At 32.6% G+C, this 15,243-nt stretch overlaps 1 protein-coding gene across 1 annotated transcript; it reads right to left on the bottom strand.

The window, feature by feature from the left end:
• Nucleotides 1-230: 230 nt before the first annotated feature.
• Nucleotides 231-1,375, bottom strand: LOC109012230 (protein FAR1-RELATED SEQUENCE 1-like). The gene is made up of 2 exons (XM_018993766.1): nt 1,095-1,375; nt 231-1,002 (listed from the first exon to the last, which is right to left on the bottom strand). Exons 1-2 carry the CDS (start codon nt 1,373-1,375, stop codon nt 231-233), a joined length of 1,053 nt encoding a protein of 350 aa, XP_018849311.1.
• Nucleotides 1,376-15,243: the final 13,868 nt, after the last annotated feature.

Below are 15,243 nucleotides of genomic sequence, written 5' to 3'. Positions count from 1 at the left end.
TAACAAAATAACAAGTAAAATGTTGCTTGTTTGTGAGCATACACCTGAGTTATGACACTGTGTTGTGTTCCTATCATATAATCTTGTTGCAAGTTAGCTACATTGGGAGGCAAGTATTCGTCCATTCCACCTCTTTCTGTTGTTTCACATGACTGATTTTTTTTCCTTTTATTTACACCACTAGTGTCCTTTGCCTTCTTGTTCCCTATATTCGACCTCTTGAAAATCTTTTATATTGGAGGCACTCTCCGCTTTGATGGTGGTCTACCTTTGCCTCGCACAACGTGAGGACTGAGCACTTTTGTTGAGCTCACTATTGTGGGGTCAGTGGGATCATTACCTCTAGAAGGTGTGGTCAGAAGTCTCGAGGAAAGATAATCGCCATCCATGATATCTAACCACTTCAGCATATCAATACAATGTTCCTCCATTGTAGAAGCATTTTTTGCAACCTCACAACATCGCCTCATGATTTGATCATATCTTTGTGTCTCAGGATTTTCACTCAAGCCATTGTAACTACTCTTGATAAGGGTATACCTTTGTTTTATATCTTTCCTCCATCGTTCCAAAATATACTTTTCAGGCACAGTTTGAACATTTTGTGTATCTAAAACAGAAAGAGCATGTCGACACATGATACCTCTCATTTCAAATAGTCCACAACTACACTTCACCTCCAACTCATCTTTATTAAAGTAAACTGAAAATGCAACTAATTTGACAAAGTCATCAGTATTAATTTTGTCATCCACATGATACGTTGAAATTGCACCTTCATTTTTGTAAAGATGAGCATTGCAACAAATCATTCCCATTATTTCCTTTTGCACTTCCTTAAACTTGGCAATTGTGTAGACATGTTGAAATATCCTCTCAAATGGTAAATGAGATATGCATGGAATTGTGCAATTAAAAGAGTGGAAGTCTGCTGCATTCTCGTTCTCAACCTTCTTCCTCAAGGCATTATCAAATTGATCGACAAACTCTTTAAGTGTAGTGCTTGAATGAACAAAACCATAAAAAAAAAGACATTCATGCTTTCACTACGTTGTGTGGTGCTCATCCCTGCCCAAAATGCATCTTTTAAATACACCGGTACCCAATGCATCCTCTCACTGTATAGACTTTGCAGCCATGCATGATCATGCAAGTTGTAGGTGTCAAGAAATAAGCCCCAATGCTTCTCGAACTCCTCTACAGTTTGACAGTCATACACACAACGCTGAAGTGTACTTTTTAGCCCACTATTGTGTTGAGCATTGGAAGCCAACTTCTCTGGAAATTTCCTCATAATGTGCCACAAGCAATATCTAGGACGTGTTTGGGGAAAAACAATTGAAATTGCATTTTTCATTGCCCTGTCTTGATCCATTATTATAGTTTTTGGAGCTTTTCCATTCATGCAAGACAACCATGTTTGGAATAACCAAACAAATGTATTTGTGTCTTCAGATGATATCAATCCTGCCTCCAATAGTATCAATTGGCCATGATGATTCACACTCACGAATGGTGCGAATGGTATACCATACCTATTAGTGAGGTATGTCGTATCAAACGTCACAACATCCCCAAAATATATGCTGCCCTACTCCGTCCATCATCCCAAAACACATTTCTTAACTGCAAATCATCATCTAAATCCATCAAGGTAAAAAATCCATCATTCATTACTTGCATTCTTGAAAGTACCATCCACATCATTTTTGACTCTTTGAATGTTAACCCCAAACCCTAGCTGCTTCCCATATTGCTTATAATAAGCTTGGAGATCCTGTTTAGTATGAAATATCAATCCACGAGTGGGTTCTTCAAGAGTAGAATTCTCGTTGAAGACATTTCCATTTTCAATTTCATCATCATCCTCCTCCTCCTCAACCTCAATGTGAGCTTCAGGTGTAATTTCATGTTGTCCATCTACTCCATCTTGTTCATTATCCACCTCTAAAATGGTTCCTCAATCCTCATCTTGTCCATTCAAGTTCTAGAAAATCATATATGGGCAGAAAATCATGCATGGGCAGAAAATCATTAATGCTTCAGATCCAAAAAAATTATTAATAAAGGTATACCTATTGATCAAATTCATCATCCCTTGAATCTGAATCTTGAACGAGAGTCTTTTCAACCTCTATAGACGAACAAGGATTGAGTAGATTTGGATAATTAGTTGATGATGGAAATGGTTTGATTAGCGGCTGTTGCAATTTTGAATTATTCATGTGTAAATACTTGTGACACAAATAAACAAAATGTCTAAAAAAACAAACTTATTACCTTACTTACCCGTGGGTGATAAGGGTTGGCATTTGGATAAGGAATCAAATGAGAATAAGGATTGAAATGAGAAAAGAATGCAGGTGGCATTGCCCCATTATAGGCCTAAAGGAAAATGATGCAATTAGCCAAATAAACCTAAATAAAATCAAATAAATAAGTTTGATTGTGAACTTGCTAGTAGCTTGAGTAATCTAGAGGAGTTGTGTTTGGTATATTCTGTCATTTCAAATATAAGCAATTTATGACCACAAATTAACATTTTTAAAGGAAATAAATTTATAATAATCAATAACATAATTCTCTTCAAGAAGAATATACTTGAGTTGAAGACTTGGGATTGAAAGGCCTAACGTGATCTTTTCCTTTTCCCATCGAATGGTGAGTTTTCACAAAACTCTCAGACAAAACTATCACACAAAACAAATAATAGTAAGTTGTGACAGCTCAAAGACATCGTTTATTTGTGCTCACAAAAATTGACATATTAATTAATTATCCTACATATGAAGACACTTAACTACATTGCAAAAAGATAAGTAAATTATTTGAGCAGTCACTAAAATCTAGAAATGAGCAAATCAAGATAGTCCAATCTCCTTGCATTTTAAGCACGCCGCATTCATCTAGATGCAATAATTTTTTTTTGTGACTTTTTGTTCTATTGACTTTTGGCCTGATCTTAATCAAATTGCTAACTATAAAAAAACAATAATATTTATCATCAACAAATCTTGTATCATATACAATGTGATTATAGTTGGGTTTAAATGAACATAGCAAGGGTTTCTAAAGAACCTAACTAAAATTAAACTAATATATTTTTAAACTTAACTAAAATGAAAGAACCTTCTTTAGACATAATCGTTGCTTTCACGATGACAGAAAATTCTTCATGGCGTCTACTCACAGCATCAGCTTCCTCACACCAGACTGAAAGAGAGAAAATCGGAAGAAGATGAATAAAACTGACTGAAATACATAGTTTTTTTTAAAGATATTTTAATTTTTTTTATTTAAAAAATTAAAATAAGAAAATAAATAAAATGAGTACAATTGTCAGAAGAAAGAAGATAAAAAGAAAGCTAAAAGGAGATCTCAAGTCACTGTGCGCCGTGGGGCTGGTTAAATGGGGCCATTCTGTAGCAACTCTCTTTAAAGTTTTGCCTTTATTGTCTAACAATCATTGGGTGGCACATATGTTGTTAAAAGTCTAACTTAAAAAATTGATATGTTCCTTCAGTAAAAAAATATGTATTTGTCATATGCTCAAGGGAGACATGTCGAGGTTTAAAATGAGTTCGAGGAAACTTCCTCTAATTTGAAAACTTTGTCTATTTTTTAAGGGTATTTATGTTTTGGAGTTGGTAAAAGTTGTATTGATTTTTTTGAGCGAATAATAGTTAGATAATGATTGGATGAAAATTTTAAATAGAAGATTTCTAGGAGCTTTAAAGATATTTTATTTGATTTAAAAAAATAAATTATTTTGTGAAACTAAATAAGTAGGGGTGTAATCAGTTTGGTTCGATTCAGTTTAGTTCGGTTTGGTCTTGTTTTAAAAATCTGAGAACCGATACAAACCGATTCATCTAGAAAATCATAACATTCATTTTTTTTTTGTTTCGGTCCGATTCGGTATAGTTTTACAGGTGTGATTCAGTTTTGGATATTTTTGTTGGGCTAGTTCGTTTTTCTAACCCAAATGAAGAATTTGTTTACTCCAAATATGATAGAGTTCAAAACTTTGTTTTAAAAAACACCATCTACCATAAAAATGTGTAAATATATACTTATAAAAATATATTTATCCATGATATATATAGATATATATATATATATATATGAAGTGTACTTTTATACTTATATTGTGACGCCCTCAGCCCCTACTTGGGATTTGATGGAGTTTGAAGTGTTGGGACATACAACACAAGATTACATATATCTATTTATGAGAGTTAAAAATGCAGTGCACCTAACATGCATTTACAGTATCCAATATTCGTAACGAATAATTTTTTTCTTTGAGCAATACTATGTACCAGATGTAATACATCCCAAAAACATGATCATACTTCATGACTTCACATAATAATAGATATCCAAAAGTTACCGCACTTGTCCAAAAGGTCTCAACATAAGTACTGGAAATAGCGTCCCATAAATACAGTTTGGAATTAAAATCTATTCTACTAAATTGTGAGCAGCTCGGCTATGATCTCCAAAATCATGTTCCAGAATGTGGATAACCATAGTTTTCAGTTCTTTGTCATCTCTCTCTGGACTAGTCAGCCTCGTCTAGTCCTTTTGGCGCGGGTTCTTGATATCCTAATACATTGTCTACCATTTTAGGGAGAATGATAGTTGGGACTACCAAATGAGATTTGTTTGTAAATCTCTCAGCAAGTGAACTACAAAACTACTAACAGTATACATATGTATGCATGACAGTAAAAATGACATGAATACATTGTGACATGAACTTGAATATGAGTGATATGACTTGGAAAATAGCATGACATATGCTAGACTTGAAAAAATAACGTGACCGCACATGGACATGACATGATGAGACTAAACTGAAGTTGACATGAACTGAAATTGACATGAACATATACATGTTTAATTAAAAGTGAACTGTGGATGCTACTTGGGTCCCCTTGAGCTGTGTGCTCTTGTCGGTACCGCATCACATCACAGACATTTACACTAGCTATGAGTACATCATGATAACTGAAATGATAAATGAGGTTGAAACCATCTACATTGGGTGCTTGACTTTGCTACGGAAACTAATTACTTAGGTCCCATTCAAAACCTATTAATCTTTAGCTTAATTCTAAACAAACTTAGGCATGTATAAAATCATTACATCAAAGATCAAAATTAATATTCTCCAAAAATAGACTCATAACACATATATAAAGTCTTAAGAACATAATACGTGAATATTAAGACCATTATATCAAGTTTCCATAACAAACAATTACAACTTTACAAAAACATAAACTGTTTTGACACTCCCAGTTTTCAACTTTCCAAATCATGGAAACCTCTTTATAAACTTTTTTAACAAGCAATAAATCCAAACCTAACTTGTATGTTAACATGTTAAAACACTTCACGATAGCAAGATATACCCAATAGTTTACCAAATACCTCATCAAAATATTAAAGCTTCACACAAACATCAAAACTGCTGCCTAGGGTGACCTTTGCAAGTTCAAAACAAATTTTCTCCAATCAAAACTTCTGAGAATTTTCTCAAAATATATCAATGTAAACAAGACTCAAATAGAAACAAGTTTCATGAAGAGTGTGTCATGAGAATCGACTCAGAAAGGGCTAGAAGTTGCAATCCAAGAACTACCAGGAAAATAGTCTGAAGCTCTCATTTGAGTTCTCTCTAAACAAGTGAATGAAAAATAATCAAAGGGTGAGGAAAATGCATTGGATGTGATTTATAGGGGGAGAGGGCTGACATGAAGTGTCCTAGTGACCTCTTGAGAGGGGTTTTGCAACCAAAATAGTGGGCAAAACCAAGGGCTACTCAGCCCATGGTATTGGGCTAATGCTGCTGAGAATGGTGGGGTGGCTTAGGGTTGCTTTTTGGCTTCCCATCCAAACTCTATTTGGGCTGTCATGTCAGCCATAGGACTTCCTTGGGTGGTGGGGGTAGCTTGCTCAAGACACTTTGCATTGGATGTGGTTTTTGATGGGCCAAAATGGGCCTAACCAAATGGGCCTCAACTTAGGGAATATTTGGTGGTAGGGTTTCGGTTGGATCAAGTCCAAAAATTTAAATTTTCTTGGTCCAATGAAATTACCAAGGTATAATTGAGGGTTTAATAGCATGTTAAAGTGATTTATTTAAGTGATTAATCATTTAAGCAAAATCGGCCACTTTAGGGTTTGGAAAAACCATTTAAGGTTTTGGTTTCCTCCATGGATTTTCGAGTTTCAATCGAATTCTAATGGTTTGAGATTTCACTGAGATCCCTCTTTTACTTGTCCACATAGTATTTGGTTGGATGAAATAGTGTTGGGTTTAGGTGGCATGATCACATGGCTTGATTTGCCTTCCATTCCTTCACATATCCATCTCATGGTTCCATCTAGTGCCAAGTGTCCTATACTAATCATCCAGTGTGGTTAGGAGATTGCGAAGTGTCTAATAAATACTCCACGAGGCTATTTTGGACATTTTATATAGCAATTTGACAATCGTTCGAACCAAGTGCCACATGTAGGGTTGTGCAAAACTTCCGATGGCTTCTACTCTGATTAGATGTCTGCTTTGACTCCGACTCCGACGGAGTCAGAAAATTTGATGTTCAGAGTCGGAGTTGCTCCAAAAATTTTGGTCAGATTCGTAGTCGAAGTTAGAGCTGATGTATGCTCTGACATCCAAATTTTGACTCCAACATTTATACTTAATATATTTAATATTGTAAAATTAATAATTGTGGTTGAGTGGCCTAACGGTGCAGGTATGCGTTTTGCAACATGCAACCTGCGTTCGAGGGCCCCATCGTACGAGACTGTGATTTTTTGTAAACTTTTTTTTAACTCTTAAAACGTCACCGTTTATACCTTGTATATATTCATCTCTTTTTTTCAGCCAAACCCTATGCATTTGAACATTTCCTCAGTCTATGTCCTGACACTCGAGTCTCGACAACAACTTTGTTCTCTCTTGAATCTTCCTCTATTTTCTCTCTTTGTTCTAACTTCGTTTTCTCTCTTGCTCTATCTCCGTCAATTGTGGAATCATTTCACTAAAATGTTAATCACAACGCATACCATTACTCTCTCTCCGCCCAGTCTAGATCTCGTCTCTGCTATCGTGGCATGAAGCTTTTTGATCCGTCTCTTGATGTTGTTTAGATTCTGGAAAACCCTTTTCAATCTATCCCTTGATGTTGTTTGGATGCTGGGAAAGTCTTATAATTTGTTTATTTTTTCCGTATGCTTTATGTTGTTGGGATGTTTTATGAAATATTTCGATGCTGTTTGAATGTTGGGAAAGTGGTAAGAAAATTGAAAAAAAAAACTAACTCTGATTTGGGCTCTGATAGCTGACTCCGACTCTGACAACTTTGATTAGAGTCAGAGTCAGAGCTCATCTTGGCCTCCGACTTTCGTCTGAGTCAGAGGTCGGAATTGGGCAATTCAATTTTGTCGGAGTCAGAGCCTAGCCCTAGCCACAAGGTGTTATCCTGGGTATTCACTTGAAAAATGTAAAAATTATTATTGCATCATAAAATCATAAATAATCATATGAGGCTAATGGTGTAATTCATTTCACAAAATTCGACTCCTAAGTGCCTTGATTAAATAAAAAACACTCTCGGGTACTATTAATTAAGAAAACGGGAAGCGCATTATTACAATCCTAAATATTCATATGAGACTAATAGAGTAATTCGTTTTGCCAACTTATACTCTTAAGTGCCTTAAATAAATAAAAATTGTGAAATCTTTTCATGATTTCACGACATTTCTAAGGTCTAGAAAAATTCATGCACTGAATTTCTGACGAGCTGTTACATATACCATATTTTATATATGTAAGCACGTAACTTAATATATAAGGATAAATAATAACTAACTTAATATTAATATTCATTTTTAAAAGTAATTTTATATCAAGGAAGCATAAATAATAAGATTAAAACTTTATATTATATTAATTTTATAATATCTATAATATATATAGCATATAATATCTAAAATATAAAAAATTTAAAATATATATTTTGGCTTAATTCGGTCCAATTCAATTTTCAAATCATGAAAATCGGAACTGAACTTATTTTCAATCGATTTCAATTCCTAGAAATCAAAACCGATTGAACAAGCTTGGTTCAGTTCGTTCGATTCGACCCATTTTTTGGTTTTTTCTTACAGCCCAGTTCATATGGTATGAACTGATCATCTACCATAGTCGCCACATTAATTCAACTAACGTATCAAATCAATGCAATAAATTAAATGATCAGTTTTTATAATATAACTCCCCTAACGAACTCATCCATCTATCTAAGAGCTCTAACAAAACAAAACTAATGATCTCACCAGTTGAGTCTCCATCAAAAGGTCCTTAATCCACCATAAGAATGCATTGATCATACGGAGAACACAACCATACACTAAGCTCGGAGGCACAAGAAGCATCAAGGTTTTCTCTCTCCCTTAAATAATATCTTCAATTATAATCTCTATAAATCCTCAAATTAAGTTTGAAACAAGACAGGGCATGTTTAGGTAATGAGATGAGATGAGATGAAATGAGATGAAAATTTTATAAATAGTAATGAATTAATTTGTAAATAATAGTGAAATGGTTTGAGTTAAGATGTTTTATTGAGTTTTTGAAAAATAAGAGAAAAAAAGTTGAATAAAAATATTATGAAGTTAAAAAATATTCTGAATATAATTTTTGAATATTACTTTTGTTTTAAAATTTGAAAGAGTTGTATTACTTTTTGTGTTTTGTTTGGAAGTTTGGAAAAGTTGTAATGATTAGATGAAAAACTTGAAGATACATAGTTGAAAAATGTTTGTATTTTAGTAATGTTTACAAAGAAAATTATGACAAGTTTTGTCATCTCATCGAACTTCCCAAACAACCCCAAAGGATCATATTAGAATTCACAGAAGTTGCTTAAGTCATGTCTCACAAACATTTTGAGTATAAAATGGCAAATCTCGCATACGTTTTGCTCACTACAACACAATTGCTTTTTAGTGACGGTTGGGAAATTGTGACAGTCCCTAGACCGTCACTAAAAGGCATTTTCTGTGACAGTTTTTGGAAACTGTCACTAAAGATAGAATGAGATTTTTTTACATTCGAACGTATGGGAAATATGCGTTCGAACGTCACATATACGTTCGAACGTTATGTCTGTTTACGTTGGAACGTAAAATGTTTTGGCGCAACCGTTCGAATGTTATTAATTTTACGTTCGAACGTAAAATGTTTTCCGCCAACATGCGAACGTTAATTACTAACGTTCGAACGTTCATTGTAAATTTAAATTAAATGACTTTAATTTAAAAATTATGTATTTTTATTGTGCATAATTTGTGAACAAGTCTAAAAAATTGAATTGTATATATTTATATATACACACTTTGTAATATATAAATATATATTATTGATTTATATATATTTGAAATGCAGTGATTTAGTATTAAAGTTGAAAACTATAACATCAAAGAAGATTAAAAATTGAAATGAAAAAACGATAAAAATATTCCATAATATTTTTCGTTACAAATATTAAAAATAAAATACAAAAATTGATAGAACGTAGTAAACAACAGTCAGATGATAACGTTATCCGCAAAAGTCGAACTCCGTACTTCCTCAGTCAAGGTATCAACCTTGTCGTTGAGGATAGTTACACGATGGGTGAGTTCGGCAACAGACGCCGATATAGCCTCGAGCGATCGATCGATCTTATGATCAATATGCGCAGTCAGCTGTGAGATGACCGCATCAACCCAAGCAGGCCGCACATCTCCTGCAGATGTACTCGGCGTATGCTGACTACTACTCCCGACATGACCTGGCTCAGGCTGCGTCGGAGGAACTAGATCCTCTACAGGGGGTGGCTGACGTCCCCTCGCCTGTCCAATGCTACGCCGATGCGTGGTCATGTCGAGGGGGCTCATCTGATCTTTGACCCGCTCCTCTGGCTGGGTCGGCACTCCCCGTGCAAGTAATAGTCGGCTGATGAGGACACCATATGGGAGATTATCCGTGGAGACGATGCTCGCCTCGTAACGGATCCTCTCAAAAATGTGCAGTGGCAAATCTATAGGATCTCCACGTGCCACTCGTATCAAAAATTGTGCCCGAAGCCGACTAAATGTGGTTTTATGAGCCACAGGATCGACATTTGTTGCAACAATAAGGTGCAACATGCGGAAGAAATGCAGCAGATGGTTCTGGTTGAAGGCGTTCTTCCGCTCGATCTGCATGCGATCCCTCCCGGTGAGGATGTAGAAATCCTCGTCTCGGTCATCATCCCGAGCCTCGACGCCAGTATCCTCAGCCTCTGACTGGCCTGCATCATCGGCTGATGCTGGCTCACATCCCCGGCCAGTAGATGATGCAGAAGTGCCTACATCCTCACGGGGTGTTGAGTGTGTAAATGTCTGAGCACCTCGATGAATCCCGATGTGCTCGCCGATGACATCTGCCGATACCTCAATGGAAACACCGCGTACAGTCACGGTGTGAGAGGATGCATCCGGAGGCATGTCACACATCCCCATATAGAATTCTTGAACCATTGAGGGGTATACCTTCCCCCTCAATGTGCAGATATTTCCCCAGCCTCTACTGAGGAAAACATCTCTTAGGTTCGTCTGCTGCCAACAGAGTTCGTCGAACTCATTAATTAAGACCTCTCTCTCTACCATAACAGTACGAGCTCCGATACGGGCAGTGTCCGACGTGGCTCCTTCCCTCCCTCGTTTTCGTGTATGCAGTGGAAGAGCCATATCCTGAAAATAGAAAAGGAAAAAAAAATTATTTAGAATAATGCATTTTTTTGTATTAATTTTAAGATGCTCTGGATTAACGTTCGAACGTTTTATCTTTAACGTTCGAACGTTAAAGATAAAAACGTTCGGACGTTAACTTATACGTTCGCACGTAAAATAATGTAAATAAATTTACGTTCAAACGTAAAACAAATACGTTCGAATGTACAGATGTACGTTCGAACATAAGCAGTAAACAAATACGTTCGAATTTAAGTTCGAACGTATTTGTTTTACGTGTGAACGTAAATATGAACGTCCGAACGTCGAAGCATGAATAATGTAGAAAATCACTACGTTCGGATGTTATAATTAAACGTCCGACCGTATGTGATTTACGTGCGAAAGTAAATATTAACGTTCGAACATATGTCGTTTAATAATATTCACGTCCGAATGTAAGACGATTAACGTTCGAACATGGAAGCTGTAACGGCTCGGTAATTTAAACGTCGTACGTTCGAATGTCTTGGTGAAACGTTCGAACGTTTCGACGCAGAATGGCTGAGTCGACTCAGCCATTATTGAAATCTCGAAAATTTCTCTACAAGGGTCTAAATGCCGAAATGTCACCATGTAAATGAAGTATACACTTCAAGAAACATTTCTACGGTGACTATTCGGCCAATGACTGGTCGTGGTGGCCGGAAAATGAAGTTGAAAATCCGGTAATATTTATCCGGTTTTAAACCAAACTCAATCCAAATGTCAATCTAAATCTCAATAAAATACATGTTATTTGCATAAAAGATGAATGCCTACCTTTTAGTGACGGTTGTGGCGGAGTTGACGGCGGCGGTGACGGCGGCGTGGCGGCAAATAACGGAGAAGACGATGGATACGGGCAGGGAAATGCGTTTCGACGTTCGGTTTTGGCCTTATATACATAGAACGTTCGAACGTACTTATTATTACGTTCGAACGTTTGTCAATATAATATATTATATTATAAATGTTTAAGTTATATATTAGGATGTTATATAATATTATTGACAATTAGATTATTGGTTTTTTTGTGAGTGCTTCTTATATTTATAAAGTTTAGCAATATATAAAATCCGCTCCGACTCCGACTCCGACTTGTCGGAGCGGAGTCGGAGCGGAGTCGGATTTTTTTATTATTTTTTTTTATCTTTTTTAACTTCATATTTGACCCACTTTTTTTTTTTAAAAAAAATTTGTGAGCTTTTAAATTTCAATTTTCTCAACATTACCTGTGGGAATTAATTAAACTTTTGATTATAACAAGAAATACAACTAAATAAAACAAGTAACATAATAACATGCATTCAAAAATTAAAAAGAAAGTCCTATTGCAATAGAAACGACGCCGTATTGTATAGTAGTATACTAACTAATATAAATCTATTTTATATATTATATATATATGAAAATTTATAAAAAAAATGAATGATATATATTATTATATATGAATATTAAAAAAAAAGCACCGAAATATTAATAATAAACTAATATACTTGATATATATATATATATATATATTAAATCTCTAATCTCTTATACTTGATATATATATTATATAAATATTAGTTATACTAATAATTATATTAGTATTAGTTATTATTAATACTATATATTATAGTATTATACTAATAGTGATATTAATACTATATCACTATTATAGTGATTAGTATAACTATATTAGTATTAGTTATAGTGATTTAGTATAACTATATAATATATTAGTATAAGTTATAATACTATAAGTTATAACTGTAGTCTATATTAGTATTAGTATTAGTTATAGCGATTAGCATAACTATATATTAATATTTGCTATAGTGATTTTAATTTAGTATAACTATATAATAGTATTAGTATAAATATTATTATATTACACTAGCTATATCACTGATAGTATTAGTATACTAATGTCTAATACTAATATATCACTATAGTTAATAGTATCACATAGTAATATAGTATTAGTAATTAATACTATAGTGCTTTATATAGTAATTTATATATAGGCTTAAAGTGGTTTACTAATAGTATTAGTATTAGGCCATAAATCTAATTATTATACTAATGTATATTAGAATTACTAATATATTTATCAAAATGAATATGTTGAGAATTTATTAGGTCAAAAAATATAATTAATACAAGATATTGTTATATAAAATTGATATGAATAATACTTTAGTTATTATACATTAGTATTATATGTTATTATAAATTTATAGATTAGTGTTTATCCATTAGTATATGTATTACAATATTACATGTTGATGTTATTATGCATCTTAGTGTTTATAGTATATTATATATACATTAGTATTACATGCTATTATATTTATACATTAGTAATTTAGAACAACATGGTAGTAATATTGTAAATTTTTAGTAGTATGATATTTACATATAGTCATATACTAAACTATTATTAGTAAATTTAGTCTTAATATTATAGTATAAATATATTATTTAACTAGTATAAATATAAGTAATTTAGAAAAACACATATTTTGTGCATAATATATAAATTATATTATGCACAAAATACTATACAATGTAGTATATATATTATATTATAAGTTAAGTATAATAGGAATATTACGTTCGAACGTTTGAAGTTAACGTTCGAACGTTAAAGTAAGAGGCGGGAATTTTCCCGCTCGATGTTTAATATCTGTGTGATTATTTAGACGTAAGGACGTTTATACTATACGTTCGAACATCAAATCCGTCAACGTTCGAACGTTAGTCAAATTAGTGCGGGAGATTTCCCGCTCAAATATGGTAACACTTTCATGAAATGTACGTTCGGACGTTTAAGTAGTATGTTCGAACGTTTATCTATAAATCTACAAACGTTCGAACGAGAAATTGTGATACATTCGAACATATATGAGGAAAGTGCGGGAACTTTCCCGCTAGATTTCATGTTATATCATAAGAAGGGTACGTTCGAACGTGTATTTTAAACGTCCGAACGTTCTGGGCGGGAATAATTTTAGAATTAACGTTCGGACGTTTAAAGTTAACGTTCGAACGTTTAAACTAATAATTTTAGAACTTAATCAGTACGCGCACGGGAGGATGCCCATTATTTCTTTTCTCCCGTGCGCGCAACAGAAAGAGAAAGAGAGAGAGAGAGAGAGTTAGAGAGAGAGAGAGTTAGAGAGAGAGAGAGAGTTAGAGTGAGAGAGAGTTGAGTTAGAGAGTGAGAGAGAGGTGAGTTTTGGTAAGATAATATTTTTATTTCTTGTCTTTATTTAAATTTTATGATATTTATAGAATGTGTTTTTGTTATAGAATATTTCTAATAAGTTTGTGTTGTATTTTTTTGAAGGATTGCTTGTTTTGGGAAGTTTGAAGATTTTGATTTGTAAGAGGATATTGTGAGTGCTAGGTATATTTCTAAACTTTATCAATATGTTGTTGTGATTTGATGCTTACTTTTTATCATATTGTGATTATTGTTTGTATAGTTTGTAAATAGTTTGTGAGTTATTCTAAATATGTTGTGATATAAATTTGAAATATTGTGTTTATTATTAAAAATATATTGTCATTAGGCTTTGTTAATACATGTTTATTGCTTATTCAAGTTTAGAAATATGTTAATACATGTGGCATGTTATTTTGTGAATATATTGTGAGTTATCACTTTTATATGTTGTGATATGGATTTGATATATTGTGATAATAGTATTTAAGTATGATAATTAAATATTTATAATAATAATTAATATATAAGTAATAACAAGCATAAAAGTAACTCTTTAAGAATTATAATAATTAAAATTATTGTATAACCATTGAAATTTAAGTATGATAATTAAATATTTATAATAATAATTAATATATAAGTAATAACAAGCATAAAAGTAACTCTTTAAGAATTATAATAATTAAAATTATTGTATAACCTTTGAAATTTAAGTATGATAATTAAATATTTATAATAATAATTAATATATAAGTAATAACAAGCATAAAAGTAACTCTTTAAGAATTATAATAATTAAAATTATTGTATAACCATTGAAATTTAAGTATGATAATTAAATATTTATAATAATATTTAATATTAAGTAATAACAAGCATAAAAGTAACTCTTTAAGAATTATAATAATTAAAATTATTGTATAACCTTGAAATTTAAGTATGATAATTAAATATTTATAATAATAATTAATATATAAGTAATAACAAGCATAAAAGTAACTCTTTAAGAATTATAATAATTAAAATTATTGTATAACCATTGAAATTTAAGTATGATAATTAAATATTTATAATAATATTTAATTTTAAGTAATAACAAGCATAAAAGTAACTCTTTAAGAATTATAATAATTAAAATTATAGTATAACCATTGAAATTTAAGTATGATAATTAAATATTTATAATAATAATTAATATATAAGTAATA

Source organism: Juglans regia, chromosome 15 (genome assembly GCF_001411555.2).
Source record: "Juglans regia cultivar Chandler chromosome 15, Walnut 2.0, whole genome shotgun sequence".
In the NCBI taxonomy this organism is placed as follows: Eukaryota; Viridiplantae; Streptophyta; class Magnoliopsida; order Fagales; family Juglandaceae; genus Juglans; species Juglans regia.
The sequence above is the reverse complement of the archived record's forward strand: the minus strand, read 5'-3'. Positions and strand labels throughout refer to the sequence as shown.